The following is a 19078-nucleotide window of genomic DNA, read 5'->3' on the forward strand; positions in this document are numbered from 1 at the left end:
GAGATTGAGACAAAGAGAAACCATTACTAGTTTTGGTGACTTTAACACCCAAGATCACATCAGTTTCACCCATGTCTTTCATTTCGAATTGAGAGGATAGAAACCTTTTGGTTTCATTATTTAGCATCAATATGTGTACCAAAAATCAACATATCATCTACATATAAGCAGACAATAACACAATCAGAACCAAACATTTTTTAGTACACACAAGCATCAGCACGGTTCACAATAAATCCAAAACTTAAAATAGTTTTATGAAACTTTTCGTACCATTGTTTTGGAGCTTGTTTCAAACCATATAAAGACTTCTTTAACTTACAAACTTTATGTTCCTGTCCTGGAACTACAAAACCAGGAGGTTGAACCATATAAATTTCTTCTTCTAAGTCGCCATTCAAGAAAGCAGTTTTTACATCCATTTGACGCACAATTAACTTATAACTTGAAGCTAAAGCAAGTAAAGCACGAATAGTGGCGATCTTAGTTACTGGTGAGTAAGTATAAAAGAAATCAACACCAAATTTTTGTGTGAAACCTTTAATTACAAGTCTTGCTTTGTACCTGTCAACTGCACCATCAGTTTTTCTTTTCCTTTTAAAAATCCATTTACAACCAATGACTTTACTACCTTTAGGTCATTCAACTAATTCCCATGTATGATTAGACATAATGGACTCTATTTCACTATTAATCGCCTCTTTCCAAAAACTAGCATCAATTGAACTCATGGCCTCATCAAAAGTTTTAGGCTCATCATCAAACAAGTGAAGAAATACAACTAACTCATCTATTTCATCCACATTATTGAGTTCAGACAAAAACACAGTCAAAAAATCAGGACCATAACTAGTTTCAGTTCGACACCTTTTACTTTTCCTAGGTTCTACAACATCAGTTTGAACAATAGGAGAAGATGAAGGTATAGAAGAAGAAGAGGGAACAAAAGTAGAAACATCATGTGAAGCATCATGGGAATTGTTATGTGAAACAACATTATTCTTTAAAGGGAAAATATGCTCAAAAAATTCAGCATCCCTAGATTCACACATTGACATATCACTCAAACACATGAACCTATAAGCTGCACTATTTTCAGCATAACCAACAAACACTGCATCAAAAGTTTTTGGACCAATGTGTTCCCGTTTAAAGGAAGGTAAACCAACTTTAGCTAAACACCCCCACACTTTCAAGTATTTTAGGTTGAGTCCATGACCTTTCCACAATTCATAAGGGGTTTTGTCTAACTTCTTATGGGGTACTTTGTTCAACACATAATTAGCAGAAAGTACGACCTCCCCCCACATGTTATCAGGTAAGCCAGAACTAATCAACATTGCATTCATCATTTCCTTAAGGGTTCTATTTTTCCTTTCAGCAATGCCGTTTTGTTGAGGAGTATAGGGAGCACTCAATTCATGAATAATTCCATTTTGCTCACAAAGTTCCTTTAAAAAGGTTGTACCATACTCACCACCTCTATCAGACCTAAACCTTTTAATCTTACGGTCTAATTGATTTTCAACTTCTGCCTTATAAATTAAAAAATTTTGTTCTGCCTCATCTTTGGTCCTTAAAAGGTACACTTTGGTATATCTAGAATGGTCATCTACAAAGGTGATTTAATACCGTTTGCCGCCTCTGCTTTCGGTATTCTTAAAATCAGCTAAGTCTGAGTGAATTAATTCAAGCAATTCAGTTTGTCTAGAAGTAACTGGTCTAAAGTGAGTTCTAGAATGCTTAGCTTCAACACAAATTTCACACTTATTATGACCATTGCTATTCAGATTAGGAATTAGAGACATTGTTTGCAAACGTTTTAAAGAGCCATAAATAACATGTCCTAATCTACCATGCCAAAGATCAACAGACTCAAGCAAGTAAGCAGAAGAAGTAGTCTTATTCATAACATCAATAACAGATACAGTCTCTAAAATAAACAAACCACCAGACAAATATCCCTTCCCCACAAATTCCCCATTACGAGATAAAACAAGTTTGTCACCCTCAAAAACAAGTTTCACACCAGCTTTGTTTAGGAGAGCACCAGAAATTAAGTTCCTGCGAAGAGAAGGGACATACAGTACATTTTGCAAAGATAAAGATTTTCCAGAATTCAGCTTTAGGAGAATTTTCCCTTTGCCAAGCACCTCAGAACTGCTTTAATTTCCCATAAAGACCTGTTCACCTCCCGTAACTTCTTTGAATTCTGCAAACAGTTCCTTATCTGAACAGAAGTGTTTAGTTGCACCTGTATCAAAAATCCATTCAGTTTTATTATCAACTAAATTAATTTCAGAAATTACAGCAGCAATAATTTCATTAGTATCTTCTGCAACATGAGCTTGATTCTTGGTTTGATCCGGTTTCTGGCCATTGCCTGCAACATCCTTGCGGTTGTAGCATTGCCAAGCCTTATGGCCTGACTTACCACAAACATAACAGCCACCAGATCCTTTCTCCGACTTCCCATTTTTCTTGAAGTCTCCACCTTTCTTGCTTTGAACACCAAGTTGTTTTGAATTCTGATTCTTCTTCTTGAAGTTTCCAGAATTCTTGTTTTGTTTATTAAACCTGTCAGATTTTGGGAAAGAAGATTCCACAATGTTAGCTTTAACAGAAAGTTCATAAGGAGAAGAGTCCTTATCCTTCAATCGGTTGGCTTCTTCGATCTTCATGTGGCTGACCAGTTCTTCAAGGGACATATCTTTCTTCTTATGCTTGAGATGATTGCGGTAATTGGACCATGAATCAGGAAGCTTCTCGATCAGAACATTGGCTTGCAGCACCTCACACATCTTCATACCTTCTGCCAGAATGTCAGCAACCAGATTCTCGTACTCATGGACTTGATCCATGATTGGCTTGTCATCAACGATCTTGAACTGTAGCCACTTTCCCGTAGCATACTTCTTTTTGCCAGCATCATCTGTACCATATTTCTTTTCCAACGTCTCCCAAACAGATTTAGCAGATTTGTTATTGATGAAAAGATAAAAAAGAGAGTTACCCATATGACTGAGAAGGTGATCTCTAACGAACTTGTTGTGCTTCTCATACTTAGCGATCCGTTCATCAACATTTGGTGTGGCAGTAGCAGCATCGGATTGTTGAGGACAGTCTTGAAGAAGGACGTAATCAACCTCCAACTGCTCAAAAAAAATCAGTAATTTTTGAGACCAACGTTTGTATTTGGTACCATCGAGAGGTTCCAATTTGGAGAGATCAGGAAGAGTCTTGATGAGAGATGAATCCATAATCAGATTTCACAGTAGGAAAATTTTGCTTCTAAATTGTAGGAAAGAATACTGTAAAATCCGAAAATGTAAATGAAATGTGGGTCGAATATTTGATGTATATAAAGTTGTGACGTGTTATGCAAACACTGTTTTAGAAGCAAAATTTGCACCGTAGTCGGGGGAATCGTAATAGGCGTTGCCCCCCAAGATTTTACACAGCAATCCGTTTTAACGTGCCCTCGAATAAAACGAACTAGGAACCATAATATGCTCAGAAGAATAGGAGAAGAGAGTTGGAATTTTTCGGTGTGTCCCGACTGATTCCCAAAACTGATTATAAAGCAAGCAAGGGTTTGTAACCGAAATTAGAATTAAATTGGGCAATTAAACACTTGTAACTGCCAATCAGAATTGATCATGCAATTAACTGCCAATTAAACTGAAAATCAGAATTGATTTGGGAATTAAAACGGAAGCGAAAATCAAGGAACGGAATTAATGCGACCGTTACGGAATGGGCTACGTAACTGAACGGTCTCATAATAATTGGACCGTCAGTTACGACATGGCCCAAAAAGGAGGCCCCACCACACCGCGCACGTGCCACGAACACGAACCGGTCGGACGGCGGTGCGTGTGTGGGGATTCCCTTTCTAGCCCAAACCACTAGGGGAAGCACTTCAAAGTATAAACATTCCTTCCCTATATTTAAACAAAAGGAAGAGTTCATTTGCTTCCCATGTGGGACAATCCCCTTTACTTTAAATACTTCCCTTGAAAACCATACATTTAATTTCTATCAATGTGGGACATTTTCACAAATGGTAAAATACTTTCTTTGCATTATTTCCAACAGTGGCCGAAAACCCCTTGTCAGTGCCGACGGTGGTGAGCGGCGGTGGTGGCCGGCAGTAGTAGTGGCCGATGACAGTCAGATTTGTGGTGGAAAGGTAAAAGGTAAATGAGATAGGTAAATGTTGAAATGAGGAAGTAATATAGGAGGGTATATGGGTAATAAAAGGGGTGGTTTTGAATAATATGGAGCGTAAATAGTAACCCATTCTTTATTAGTAAATTAGCACTCCGTAAGAATATTTGGCAATCACCTTCCCTTAAAATCCACTACACTCTTTCACTGTCTTTTGCAAACTGCATATCTGACCATAATGTCATCCTTGAAGAACACCACTTTATTGTTCTTCCTATTTCAAGCCATTGTCTTAATTAACCACCAAGTTAGATCTGATGGTAATTATTTCTAACTCAGCCATGTTTTTTCATCTAGTAACTTTTAATATTCTTTGATGAGTAGCTTTTGGTTTGTGTGTTCTTTTCATTTCTTGATTCTGTTGCAAATTTGCCATTTATTGCTTTGAAATTTGTGGTTTGCACAGTTGTATTTTCGTTTAACTAACTATTTATTAATGAAATTTCTGTATTAGCTAGTGAGCTTAATTTGACAGTGCTAAATGTATCAGATCTGACATTGAATTTGTTTTTGATCTTGCTTACTGGTATTAATTCATCCTGATTTAGTTGTGGTGTTGTTAGTTCAAGTGATGCTATCAGCTAACTTGTTGCCCCGTTTTTCTAAATAATGGCGGCAGTAGTAATCGGTAAACAATGAAGTCATCCGATTTTAGTTTTTATGAAAGAAGGTTATACTTGTAGTTTCTTTTTTGGGATAATTCTTGTGATTTCATAGCATTGCTATTTGCAAATAGTATTTGCGTATCTTTGTGTTTTTTATCTGATGGGTAGAAGAAGGTGATAATAAATAGCTACTCCGTATTCAGTAGTAGTGAAATCCACCTGAACAGTTCGGAAAATATACATGTATATACACTAACGGCCAGTTTGGTAGCCGATTATAAATGGTGTTCTTGGGAATGAATTTGTATGTGAATTTGAGAGGAAAATCAATATCCATTCCCATGGTAATGGTAGTTTACTCAATATTATTTCTTTTTCTTTATAAGTTTTCATTACCATTCATTACCATTTGGGAAGTGGTATTAGGTGGGAATGCAAATTTATGATAAAAATTCATTACCATGGACATCATGATAGTAATTTTCTTGTCATTATGTTAGGATTTATTCTCATGCCCACCATTTATTACCGGCTACCAAACAAACTGTGACTGGTAGTTTGTTTCAGAAAAGTAACCGTCAAGGAAGAGAAAGAACAGTCAGGGAAGAGTGCATCGAAAATTGGAAATCTTGATTCGATGCCAGGGGTGACGTACAAAAGTCACAATAGAGCCTCTTTGTGAAAGAGCAAGACTTTGTTAATACGGGTATATGGTAAAACTATGATGACATTTTATTTATGTTTTATTGGCAACCTTGAGAAGGAATGGGGTGGAATAACTTTGGACGAGGTTTTGGTTGATTTGGTCGTCTTATCTGCATAAATCAGTCTTGTATAAGAATTTAAATTTTTGAAGTTAGATGGTGCAAATTTATCATACAGTTGTTCAACAATCACATAGTGTGCATTTTGATAATGATATGGGTGTTGGCTAATGGGTTTTGTTTGCTTCAGATGAGGAAGACAGTCTTCTTCAAGGCATCAACAAGTATCGGACATCATTGAACTTAACAGCCTTTGTAAAGAATGAAAATGCAGCATGTCTTGCTGATCAAATAGCTGAGCAATATAAGGGCGAACCCTGTACAAACAGCACGGGATCCAACACTATAATAGGCACTGAAAACCATTTCCCCAACTACCCTGACTTCTTAGCTCATTGCAAACTAAACATCAGCAACACTGCAGATGGGTCGATAATGCCTGCTTGTGTACCAAACCTGGATCCAACCCTCGTGCTTTGGAATTTTACAAAATCCCAGTATTCTGGTGACTTAAACGATACCAAGTATACAGGAGCTGGTATTGCTTCTGAGGGTGATTGGATTGTTCTCGTTCTTTCCACTAATTCTTCTCAGGGAAGCTATCAAACTTACAAGGCTGCCGGTTTCATTCCTAGACCTAGTCACCTTTTTCACTTTATAGTCTTTTTGATGGCTTGTTTCTTCTTCTTATAAGCTGAATTTTGTGCTTGTACCATTACATCATTCACTTTGTTGGACGTCCTGTGCATTTGAATGCATTTTGAACCTCAATTGTTGACTGTTGAGGAATTCAAATTTTACCTTAACTCAAGGCACTAGTTTCGTTACGCTTCTTTCTTTTATATACTTCCTCCGTTCTTTTTAGTTGCAATGTCTTGTTGTCAATGCGTAATTTCAACTCGTTCGTATCACAAATAAGTGAAAAATTATAAAAAATTAATATTGCAAAAAGTAGTAATTTTGGGGAGCCTTTTAAAAAAGACATACCCAAAATATTGTGTTATTTTCAATTAAGTAAAACATCAACCATTTTAAGCATACCGCTTAAATGTTATATTTATAAAATTATTTTTATTTTTGTCAAAAAAAAAAGAGATATTTTCTTAACTAGCGTTCTTCATTAGCATTTGCCTATTTTATATATATTACAAAAATAAGGTTAACGTGCAATTATGTAATGAAGTAATTTCTTATTAGTTAAAATGTTAAATCACTTTACAATATTTAAAGGAGATGTCAATTAAGTTAGTTATTTTTTTTGAAATTAAGAATGACACTCAAAATACCGAACCTAGAACTCTGAATCTTGTGAATTTCTATGTTATTTGTGGCTCCTTAATCCTTATGCACCAAGATATACATTAAACTAGCCAAATCAGTTAAAATAAACAACTACGTTACCACCTAAAGTGTCCAGGGATCTACTCCCTTTCACATTTGCCCTTTGTAACTCCCTCTCCATAACAAAATCAAACCATAGTTACCAAACAACCCTATTATCATATTATGTTTATGCCGATCTTATAAACAATTCCAAAGCTTCCATATCTTGCACCAGAACTGTGAATATACTTGTCATCATTTCCACAAATTAACCATTTCAATAAAAAGGTGTTCCACATGCCCAGAAAGGAGTCTTACATATTTTTGAATCACTCCTATTTATTTTGACTGCAGGATTACAAAAAATATAGCTTTGGTAGATATTACAAGGATAAACAGACAAATTATAACAATCTCTTATTGCGTTGTCGACAAGCCCGTCTGAGCTTGGCAGCCGAAAGAAATCTTGTTTATATACACGATGGTTCCATCCGAAATAGCTCTTCTAATAATACAACTCATGCACTTTTCAATCTTGTACTAGTTGTCAATAGGTATTTTCTAAGAGCAAGCATCATGACCCAAGTAGACTTTGTAATCTTCTCCTTTATCATCAGAAGCAAGGCAGAGCTTAAAACAGTCTTCAAAATTTGGGCGTGTAAACCCTTAAAAAATCCAAGAATTCCTTCATTTTTCCAGATGCTGTAGAATACTCTTGAGATAGTTTTACGAGCTTTTTCTGATTTTGGAAGCTTTTCTTCCTCTCTCTCTGCTGCCTGAATCACAACCTTACACCTGCAAAGTTTATTGATTACTATTTCAAATTTCCATAAAATGGACTTATGCTTGCATGTATTAATAATGTAGGAAGTGAAGGAATTACCAACCTAATAGCTGGATAAGTCAAGCAGGTAGCAATAGTCTTGGAGAGAGCCCCCAACAAAAAGGCAGTGGAGGCAGAAAGGGCTTGTGGGGACAAATCCGAGTTTGTGTTATTGGTTTTTAGGAGTCTGTTTTTGAGCTGATCAAAAACTGTATACTGGGAATACAGAACAAGTCAGCTTTAACGCTTTATTAACAGTCCATTGGAAAAATGTCTGCAAAACTAAACATCTGCTACAGGACAAGGAGTTAGACTTTAGACTAAATACCTGAATAGATGGATTCGCAGTCAAGAGGAGGGAGATGCCAAGGCCATCAAAAGCACCACTCCACTTGCCTTCAGTAAGGGTTTTCCAGAGCCCTTTTGCCTTTCCAAAGTCGCTAGTTTGCATCTTGGATGATGCTGTATCCAAAGGCTGTCAACTCCAAGAACAACCATGGGCATCAGACCAGATTCCAAGCAAGTTTCTTTTATGACAAATAAAAAGAGGTTCAATTACTTCAGAAAATCTCAGACATATTGGTTTGCCAAAGTATAATTGATTCTTCTTCTGTCCCAAGAACTTCACACTTGCCAATTTTTCATATTCCAGTAAGAACTTCACCTTTCATTTTAAGTCTAAGTAAAAAAATCGAAATATTATTTTTATCCCTTCCTATCTTTCAAGTATGAAATTCATTTTTAGGTCAAGGAAATAATTCAATCCAGAAGATTCTAAAATAAAATTATATTTGCAGCATCAACACCAGCCAAGTATATGGACTCCCCCTCCCCACAAACACACCAACTTCCAGAAAAGCATGTCCCGAAAGTACTTTTCACATAAACAAAGATGAAGAACGTGAGTCAGGATTGTCAAGTGCGAAACTCAAGAAGTAGGCAAAATACGACATGTAACCTATATTCATGAAGTATTCACATTTAGGGTTAAGCAGTGAAATATGATGTAACAACCTGAGTGATGATGACGGTCAAAGCCCCTGCAGCAGCAGCGACAATCAAGTTTGCTTTTGTGCCCATCGACTTGAAATTACTTTTCTTCAAGTAAAGCCTCTTTAAAAAGCTGTACCCATAAAAATAGATGAACTGTTGTATAACAGATTGCAAGTTTTTTGTCCCTAAACCCTGATATAATGAAAGAACTTGACCATTACGTATAGCTTCCCATAAAACATCGGAAAGGTTCCTGCAAAATACAAGAGTTTGTAAACATTTTTGGAAGGCATAGACATAAGAAAAGGAGATTAGGGAAAAGAAACATGCTAGAGTTGGCTATCAAGAAAATCCAGACCAAAGTCTAAACAAGTTATGGCCCATAGTCTATCAAGAAAATCCCGGCAAAAGAAACATACTATAGTTGGCTTCTTAAGAAAATTATCATCAGACCCTCTATTTGTGATATTAGCCAGACATGGAACCACGACATCCAAGGGCATGCTACAAGACAGCATCTAAAGGAAACATAAATAACTTATTTTCAGAATGAAGTACAACAACAATGAATCCGTTAAAGGTCTAGCAAAACAACACTTACTGAGGTGTCTGTTTGAGTAATTTGCAGAAGCAAAAGTTTCAAGAAAGGTCACGCATTGTACAATAAGTTTATAAAGACATGATTCCCTAACTTCACAAATCGACATACAGAAAAGGGGGGAAAACACATGTAGCACAAACTCACAAAAAGTTAGCCTGAGATGGACAAAGCCACAAGTCAATAGCTTTCTGAACATCTGTTCACTAAAAGATGCTAAGTCAGTGTCAGAGTTAGATTCTGCTGCTGACAGATTTTAAGTGTGGTCTCTCTTACAGTCAGAATAGAAAGCCACATATCATTTTCATTTATTTACAGAGTTTATTTTCGGAGTTTAATAACAAATGTAGGATTCTGAGGGTCTCTCTCTAGGGTGGGTGGTTTGGTAAACAAGTCTTAGCAAGGGTTAAAACATGAGACTAGGACTATCTGCAGCTTGTGACCTTTGTTGAAGGTGGAGTATCTATATGAAGCTATTTGTAAAAAGATCCAGTAGTCAACTGTGGATGTAAGAAATGTTTGTCTGTTTTGACATGCAGTACATTGGATTTGGAGGTAGACTAGAAAATTAGGGACATTTTAACTAATTATTTGACCAGTCAATAAGACTGTTTAACAGTGTTTGGTCTACAGCAGGAAGGTTAGGCAATTTGCAGAGTAGTCCCCAATCTACAGATTTTCAATGTCTACTCCTCCTCCAGGTACGACCACTACCTTTCCTGCTCTTGCTAGTATCACTGGTACTGCTTCTATTCCCAATTTTCCCACCATCATACAAAATCTGGTCTTTGTCTTTTATTGGTAAGCGACATCCCTTCCCTTCTAAGTTTTGAGTTAGCAAACCACTTTATTTTGCTTCTTCCCCACATTCTTAGTCAGCACTCACAGCAGAACAGTTATGTCTTGCTTCTTCGAGTTACCTGATGATCCCTTGCAAAGATCAATTGACTCAACCCAACAAGGTCAACAATTTGACCGAAAAATTCGGGGTAGGATCGGAAAAAAAGGGCAGTGAAGTCTTCCTAAGATTTAGGGGGAATAGCAAACTGAACCAGCTGCTTTTTTTCGTTTCAACAATTGATAATTGTTTTTCTCCACTTAAGTACATAAAAGTTCGCATTACAAGCAACAAAAAACAATGAAAGCCCCCAGTTAAGAAACATATACTACGTATTTAACTAACAATGATGCACAACAATAACAACAACAACAACACGCCACACTCAATCATAGGGAATCTCAATTCTAGTCAAATGGCATCCTCTTAATTCTCCATTCTGTACCTTAAACTCTTTGCATATATATAGGCATCATAAATCTCATCCGGCTAGATGGAAGTCTAGAGCTATTCTCTTCTGCCCAAAACAAGTGCAACAATGTGACTTAGCACACTTGAAAAGGAAAGGGAATAAAGTAGTGCGAACAACCCATAATTTCGTTTGAACAGAAGCAAAAGCTATCAAATATTACTAGGAGATATATTTCACTAATCTAGTGAAATTAAAAAAGTGAAAGCATCACACTTATTTTGAGACAGAATATAAAGTTCACCGAAACATACTTTTCATCCCCCTTTCAACCTTTTAATTCATCATAAATAGATCTCTAATCTTCATAACCTCCATCGCACCACCTTGTAAATTCCCTTTCATCCTTCTTCAAGTTTAAATTACCATACAAATCCTAATATATACTTAACTTTGCAATTCAAATTTCTTCCTTAGCCTTGGTTCTAGACTCTTCTTTCATACATTTTCACCTCGTTAAGAGCCTTCAATTTCTCCTGTGATCACTTCCTGTACCCTCTTATTTCCCCAAGGCCATGTCTACCTTTGATTCTCCCTGAACATCCATTTCCATCCACGAATACAATTCTCCAATTGGCCCAAGTGGGATCTAAGCCTACGTCTGTAGACCAATCAGCCTTTCAACTACTTTATGAATGAATATTGAACCATACTGTTGTAGGTCCCCTTCGATTCTTTGTTCAGCTTGAGTCCTCATCCTTCTTAGACTTATTAGATGAGTAAATAAAAATATACTCCCTCCGTCCCAAAATTATTGTCTTGTTTTCTAAATCGGACGTCCTAAAATTATAGTCCTGTTTCTAATTTTGTCTACTAAGGTCCCCACTTTCTCATGTACTATATTAATTAAAATTGTATTGAAAACCCCATCCATGTACTATATTCCACTTTCCTATGTACTGTATTATCTTTCACATGTACTTTATTCCACTTTTCCATACAACTCAATCATCATTTGTACTTTATTCCACTTTTTCATGTACTATATTCCATTTTTCTTAAAATCCGTGTTTTTGGTCAAACGGGACTGTAATTATGGGAAGGAGGGAGTATCTATTACTATATACTAAAAGAGACACCAGGAATAACACGTGTCATTTCCTGGTGAGATTTTTTCCCGCCAAAAAATATTTTTTTTTAACTTTTTCTAAAGATTTTACTTTGCATTTTTTTAGGAAACTAAGATAAAAATTGAAATAAAAATATAATTGAATTACCATTGATAGAATATGCAGTTATTTTGTAAATATTATGTATTAATTAGATTCCTAATTAATAGCCTCATGTCGCGCTATTGTACAACAAATAGTTTGTATATATACTGACAATACACAATCAATGAGAGGAATTATTTCTCACAATCATAAATGTAACTACGTAATACATGATGTATTATTGGAGGAAAGATGAATCAATATTATTTTCTCCTTTACAATTTGATTTTATTTATGTATTGTTATAACTTTTTATTAATTTATATAATATTGAAGAATTGATTTCTAATGTTAGTCTAATAATAATACACGGTCAGTACATATGTTAATTAAAATAATAATAAGTGGTAAGTATACAACTATATAATCCTTAACTTTGTACTCTGTATTGTACTAATATGCATATTTAGCTTATTTGGATATTTATTTTATACACTATGAATTCATACTTTTGCATATATTCTTTTTACTCGAACGTTTTCCTAATATTACAAGTCTTTTATTTAGATACTATTGAAATAATAAAATATTTTAGTAATAACCGTGCGTTGCACGGGACCTAACCTAGTAAATAAAGAAACAGTACATCAGCTCCCTTCAGAACTACTCGTAACGAGGAAATCTATTTGACTTGAACTATGCTCTACCTAAAAGTTACTTTGATAAAATACGCTGAATCTGTTGTTTGCTCAACCTTGAAAAGTCTTACAAGAATAACTGCAGGTGCAACTTCTCCTTTCAGCTCTCCTGCTAAACGAGGAAATCTATTTGACTTGCATTTCTCGTCCTTCAAAAGTATCTTAAATAAAATACACTGAATCTGTTGATAAAATATATTAACTCAAGTAGCCTTCAACACTCCTATAACAATAAAATCTTCACAACAGAAACGAAAAGGTCCCTTGAGTATAAATTAACACTCAGGCAGTCAGGCTTCTTTCTCACATTCATGAAGGAGCTCTCCACTGAGAATGCAAAATTGCAAACCCATCTATGCAGCTAATGCAACTAGACCTTTTTCTCACCCTAACTAAGGGAATTTGGACAATAAGAAGCATATAACAAAACACTACATAAGAGATAGGAGAACATAAAATAAACAAGACATAACTGACAACTCAGATGACGATTGTTTGTCTGCATGAGAATAATAAACTCTAGCGAATTGTATCAAACTAATCAAACCAAATGGAAAAGAAAGAAATCTAGGAAATTGAAGAAGCAAAACAATGGAATGAAAACAAATAAAATTTGAACGGGGAGGAAATAAAATAGCAACTTAAAGTCAATTCGCTTTCCCCCACCGTTCCCAAAATAAGCTTAAGGACTGCCAATATTGATAGCAAGTGAAATTCACCAAACTCCATATCCTTCTCTCCCATATTGATAGTATGTTGCTGTAGCTTACAACATAAATTTACTACTTTGTGCAATATCATGGCAAACAATTACCTCCATGCATTCAAATTTCTAAATCAATAGAGTTCCGCCCAGATTACAACCATCAACTTATTTCAGCCATCAATATGAATTTACATTCATCACTTATTCAGAATTAAATATGTTTGAAATCTAAGTACTAGAGAAATCATTCACGGATATTAAGAAATATCAAGTTTAAATGGTTCACGTATATGCACTTCTTATTTTTACTGAAGTAGCATATAGCCAATTAGTCATTGCATATTGAACTACGGGTCTGCTATAACAAGAGTACTGTTGTGCACATCCGATTACAGCTACAGTCATGAGAATAGGAGTTCCGTTAGAAGCATAGGGGCAATGTTTTTTATCAAAATAGCATTCCCATGATCCTAACAACCTTAAGCTCTCCTAGAGTTCCAAAAATCCGACACCAAAACATCTACATCATTCTCTTTTTTAACACAGAATAGCTTTCTTTTACCCCCATCTCCCAAATGTTAACACTGTGAATCACTTAACAGAGGCTGACTAGTTAATTTCAGGGGTAATGTGAGTCTTGTATTTCATCATTCATGATTTTGTTGTCAAATGTTACAAAGATTTTGGCATTGTGTATTTGTTACTCTTTACTGATTGTACTCCAAGTCCTTTGTTGTAAATCTGGATGGAGAAGTTGGAAAAAAAATTGAAAAGCTTTTTTCCCTGTTTAAAAAGTAACTACCTCCGTTTCTGAAAGTTACGCTTTCCTTTTTAGTCCGTTCTTGAAAGTGTATTACCCTATACTTTATTTCAGTTTTGGCATATAAGTTTTACAATTATACCCTCATTTGGACCATCACAATATACAACTTACTATATTTTTACTATGGGAATCCACCACAACTTTCCCACTCATAATACTTTAATACTCCCTCCGTTCTTGAATATTAGTCCCTCCTAGAATCTAAGACAATCTAACATAAGTACACTTCTAACATAAGTACACTTGTCACATGAATCTCAATAGAATTTAACTCATGTGGGTAGGAGAGATAAATAATTAAGGGGTTTAATGGGATAAAGGTTTACTCGGGAGTAAACAAGTGAACCATTTGGATGTTTATAAGGATATAACGGGGATAAATGTTTAACAAATAAAGAAAAATTCCAAAAACGACTAACAAAAAAAGAACAACCCAATACGGAAAGAGGACTAACATTCAAGAACGAAAAGAGTATTAGTTGTTGGACATCATATACTCACCAAAGTTACTCATTTTCCTACTTTTTATCCCTACCATCATATATTCACCAAAGTTACTTAATTATCGAGCAAATAGTAAACGTAAAGATCATTCAGAAATGAAGGTAGTACTTTATCTAAAACATTCAAAATATCTTAATAATACTTCCTCCGTTTCTATTTAGTTGACACTCCTTGATTTTGAGCACTATTCACATAAGTTACTTAGACTTTATTTTATGATTTATATTTCAAAGAAAACCTATCCATGTGGGTTCTTGTTAGATCGGTTTCAATTAATATTTTTCAAATATCAAATTTCTATATTTTTTCTATTGATAATTGAGGATATAAATGTTCGAATTCATGCGTTGGAAAACGAGCCTAAAAGAATTATGTCAACTAATATGAAACCGAGGAAGTAAACATTTTAAAATTAAATGAGAAAGATAAGTTTCAAACAGATTTTACACCCCTTGGTTCTCAATTTTTCTATAGATGTTATAACGAAATCCACAAAGATAACACATTTCCATGTTGACCATCAATAAACTTCAGAACAGAAAGGAAAGCTTCTGCACAATAGCCAAAGGTTTCGGCTAATTGCAATGTGGACATGTGGTAGCCTAAATTTTTTGTACATGTATAACAGTAACTTATGATAAAAAGCTAAGTGAAATTTTAATTAAGATGATTGAGGATAAAAGTTGACAAAAATTTCCCTAATAGTAAGTTGTTGTAGTCTACATCCACATTACTGTGATTCTAATGATTTCCATCACCGTCACAATGAAAGCCAGTGCCCAACTTCCACCACTCAGTTTTTCCTCGCCTAACAAGAACTCTTACTCAAAGGACCACTTGAAGCAACGTCGGTTGAAGTCAAAGCTAACTTCTTTGAAACTCCTCTAGTCTCCTAGTCTCCTCAGACACGATTTCTCTATTTTTCCTTCTCTTCTTTTTACTTCTCTTTTCGCCTTTAAAGTTAAGTCATGCCGTCAAATAAATTAGACGAATCCAGGATCTACACAAAGGATAGTCAAGCTTTTCCAGCATTTTCATCAAGGATCCATTCACTCAAGCGAAAAGGAAATCCCAAGCCCTCCCAAATGTTGTCCAGGAATAGAACAGTGTTGTCACAAGAAAATGTCCTCCCCCCCCCCCCCCCCCCGCCCATCTCGTTTTCGGCACACGGCTTTCTGCCTCACACAACAACAGCTTACCTGAATAAAAAATTACAAAAATCAATCGGACTCCGGAGAAAAGAAAGGTGGTGGCAAGGAGGAGGTGTTAATCCTGGTAAAGGCATCAAGTCGCAGGTGGGTGGATTTAAAGGATTAAGAGGTATGACATTTTAAACATCTAAACAGACATTGGAAAGAGAAGCATACTGGTGTTTGTCGGCAGCTTATAATTGAAGAATGGAATATTCAACTTCATGAAAGATAATGGATATAATAAATAAGCCCAAGCATACACATGAAAGTTGACAGCTCAAAGTTGGAGAAACAGTTCATAAGGAATAATACATTTGGAAACAAACAAACAAACAAACAAAATAACATACTACGGAGTAACATGGTAAAGAGAAACACATGCTAAATTGCAACGAACTTCATCGATTTAAGCATCAAAACAACGAATCAAGAGATAACAATGTCATGCCATGTATGTTAATATTGTGTTCCTACAACATCACAGAAAAATATCCCCATAAACAATTCCCTACAACTTTACCTCCTCTCAAATCTAGACTTACTAAAAGCTCATCTCACAATGAAAAGTGAAAACTATCATATACCACTATGCTATCTGCAATTGTAACCTCACATACCACTAAGCAAAAAGCAACCTCAGTCGCATTGGCGTCAACACCAAAAGGGCGAATTTAGACCAAAAACAAATGCAAGACATTACAAGTTTCCAATTAGCAAACTAGAGCACTATTCTAAAGTTCCACTTCATCCAGCTGCTCATTCTCAATTTTCCATGAAAGAAATACATGAAAAGATAAGCACTTGATTTAGTTATTTGTAAATGCATCTACCATATTTGCACCCGGACAAAGATTTATTATAATACTAACAAAAAGCCAAGATCCCCAGACTCAAAACATGCAATAATGAGTTTAATATTTATGCATCTTTTCTTATCAAAATAAACACGTCTCTTGGAACTAATATGAACAAAAATGCTAGTACGGAGTATTAAATTAACTAAATTCAATTTTTTTTTTAAAAAAAATGCATGCATGCTCTTCTTGTTCTATACATCAACCATGTTAACTACATAAAATCACATTCTAAAGATCAGAAACCTACAAAAATATGAAACCCATCAGAAAAACTAATCAACGGCGCTTACAGAACTATCACCAAAATAAATAAATAAATAAAAACCACAAAAAAATCGAAAAATTAGGGCCTTTAAAGAGGAGAGAGAAAATCAAAACCTGTATCTTTGCTGATGATCAGAACGAGCTTCAGCTTGATACTTAGTTTTGCAAGTATCTAAAGGGTACAAGACGGTGGTACTAACCAGAGCTCCAACGGCCCCTGATGTTGCCTCCGTTAATGATTCGAAATCCAAAGCCATAGCTACAATCTACAACCAAATTCGGGAATTTGAACCCAAATTTGAACTATTAAATGGGAAGTTAACCTAGATTTGAATCATCTATGATTGAAAAAATACCCAAAATTTATGATTTGGGTTCGCCGAAATATAAAAAGAATGAATGACCTGGGGTGTGTACATAAGTATTGAGTATTGACCCACCCACCCCGTTTCCCTATCACAGTAGGAGTATTATTTTGGGATTTGCTTTGTGGGTCCTTTAATTTTTGGCATGGGAACCTTTAGACAAGCTGGCTGATGGCTATCTTCGGATACCTTGGGCCTTGGCGGCTAGTCGTGGTCGCAAAGGGGCTCGGCGGCTACTCGATGTCGCAAAGGGGTCGTTTGTAGTTTTGTATCGGATTTGGTTTTGTTTGATTTAGATCTGGTCGATTCGAGACATCATGTTATTTAAGTGTGTTGTGTGAAATCTCTCATTTTTTAGAAATAAAAGTTTAAAAAAAATAAGTCCGTTTTCTAGCAAGATTATGACATGACTTATCAAAAAGAAGAAAATAAAAAAAAATTATTATCTATAACCCTTTTAAAAGCAAGAACCACCCCATTGGAACAGTAAATTGACGTCCATGCCCCTCAAATCCTTCTTTGAAAAGTAAATTGACGTCCATGCCCCTCAAATCCTTCTTTGAAAAAATCAGTTTTCTCTTATAAACAGTGTATTTACTGTTTTAGCCTTACACACTCCATTTACTGATTTACCCTCTGAGCTTCTCCTCTTCAATTGCCAGCTGACATTTCATTGCCTGTCACGTTTAAGTCGTTGTCTGCAAATTAGTGGCACATCTACCGAACTTCACCAGACTTGCCTTCATCAACCAAAAATCGCCAACCCATAAATCACCTCCCAGGAATCTCCGCCCCTCTCTTCTTTCAATATCCTCCTCTCCCCTTTCAAGAATCCTGGGCTCCAGCCTCCATCGCGGCCTCTTTTCGAACCCCGAAACCAGAGGAGAGAGCAGATTAATGGGGAAGATTAATTGGGGTTTGAGGATTCACCCGGAAACCAGATGAGAGAGAAGATTAGTGGGAAATGGAGGTAGAGGATGGGAGATGGCGGGGTGGGATAGGCTTCAATCATAGTCGGGGCCGGGTTTGTGGCTCTCATCTGGGTTAGGCTTCAATCGTAGTCGGGAGATGAAGGTGCTAAGGTGGGGAATGAAGATTAATCGGGTTAGTGGCTTGTATATCTGGGTTAGGCTTGTATATGACTACGATTGAAGGTGCTAAGGTGGGGAATGGTCTCCTACGTGTAAAATTTTCTAATCATATCATGCTCCTTCTCAAATACAGATGAGTGATGCCTGGTGGTATAATAGGATCTTATTATACGGAAATTTGTCGTGGTCATCATGTCTTCATAATATTACTTGAGTACAGATGAGTGATACCACCACATTTCCTTTTCAGAGGTTGTTTCTCGAGGGGTCCTTAAAAAACAGCTAAGGTGGGGAATGAATATTAATTGAGTTGCAGACAAGGTAGAGGACGGGAGATGGCAGGGTGGGATAGGCTTCAATCGTAGCCCGGGCCGGGTTTGTGGCTCTCATCTGGGTTAGGCTTCAATCGTAGTCGGGATCGGGCTTGCAGCCTCCGGCACCTTTGGGTCAAGAATTGTTATCCACGTGTGATTATAGGTCATGACTTATTATTCACTTGAGATTATGTATTACACTCTTAGTTTGCCCTGTCGAGTAGCACGCATCCCACACAAGGCCAACGCCTATGCTGCCTTCGTGTGCGCGCACCCCTTTTCGTCTCGCATGGGCAGCAGCCCTTGCTTCGTGCAAGCGGCTTGCTGTCCGATCTTTACTAAAAGAAAAATTCAAGTTTTATATCCGAAACGAATTTGCACGAAAAAAATTATTTTTCATAATATTAACAAAATTATTCGTTTTAATTACGAAAAATAACGTTTTGAGTGATTTTATTAGATTTAA

The 19078-nt window shown here is 36.1% G+C and overlaps 2 protein-coding genes across 2 annotated transcripts; one reads left to right on the forward strand and one right to left on the reverse strand.

The window, feature by feature from the left end:
* The first annotated feature begins 4329 nt into the window (after positions 1–4329).
* On the forward strand, positions 4330–6405 carry LOC110800698 (uncharacterized GPI-anchored protein At3g06035). Its single transcript, XM_022006009.2, has 2 exons — positions 4330–4490; positions 5790–6405. Exons 1-2 carry the CDS (start codon positions 4409–4411, stop codon positions 6290–6292), a joined length of 585 nt encoding a protein of 194 aa, XP_021861701.1. The 5' UTR covers positions 4330–4408; the 3' UTR covers positions 6293–6405.
* Positions 6406–7160: 755 nt separating this feature from the next.
* Positions 7161–17286, reverse strand: LOC110800705 (peroxisomal adenine nucleotide carrier 1). Its single transcript, XM_022006020.2, has 5 exons — positions 16957–17286; positions 8760–8991; positions 8074–8220; positions 7810–7961; positions 7161–7717 (listed from the first exon to the last, which is right to left on the reverse strand). Exons 1-5 carry the CDS (start codon positions 17097–17099, stop codon positions 7441–7443), a joined length of 951 nt encoding a protein of 316 aa, XP_021861712.1. The 5' UTR covers positions 17100–17286; the 3' UTR covers positions 7161–7440.
* Positions 17287–19078: the final 1792 nt, after the last annotated feature.

The sequence above is a fragment of the Spinacia oleracea genome, chromosome 3, assembly GCF_020520425.1.
Source record: "Spinacia oleracea cultivar Varoflay chromosome 3, BTI_SOV_V1, whole genome shotgun sequence".
In the NCBI taxonomy this organism is placed as follows: Eukaryota; Viridiplantae; Streptophyta; class Magnoliopsida; order Caryophyllales; family Amaranthaceae; genus Spinacia; species Spinacia oleracea.

What these genes read in the sequence shown, in the direction of transcription:
- LOC110800705 (XM_022006020.2), bottom strand. Translation starts at nt 17,099, where the DNA reads ATGGCTTTGGATTTCGAATCATTAACGGAGGCAACATCAGGGGCCGTT. An exon ending in TGACCGTCATCATCACTCAG is followed by an intron (nt 8,221 to 8,759) that starts GTTGTTACATCA and finishes TGGAGTTGACAG; the next exon opens with CCTTTGGATACAGCATCATC. An exon ending in CTGCGAATCCATCTATTCAG is followed by an intron (nt 7,962 to 8,073) that starts GTATTTAGTCTA and finishes CTGTATTCCCAG; the next exon opens with TATACAGTTTTTGATCAGCT.
- LOC110800698 (XM_022006009.2), top strand. Translation starts at nt 4,409, where the DNA reads ATGTCATCCTTGAAGAACACCACTTTATTGTTCTTCCTATTTCAAGCC. An exon ending in CCACCAAGTTAGATCTGATG is followed by an intron (nt 4,491 to 5,789) that starts GTAATTATTTCT and finishes TGTTTGCTTCAG; the next exon opens with ATGAGGAAGACAGTCTTCTT.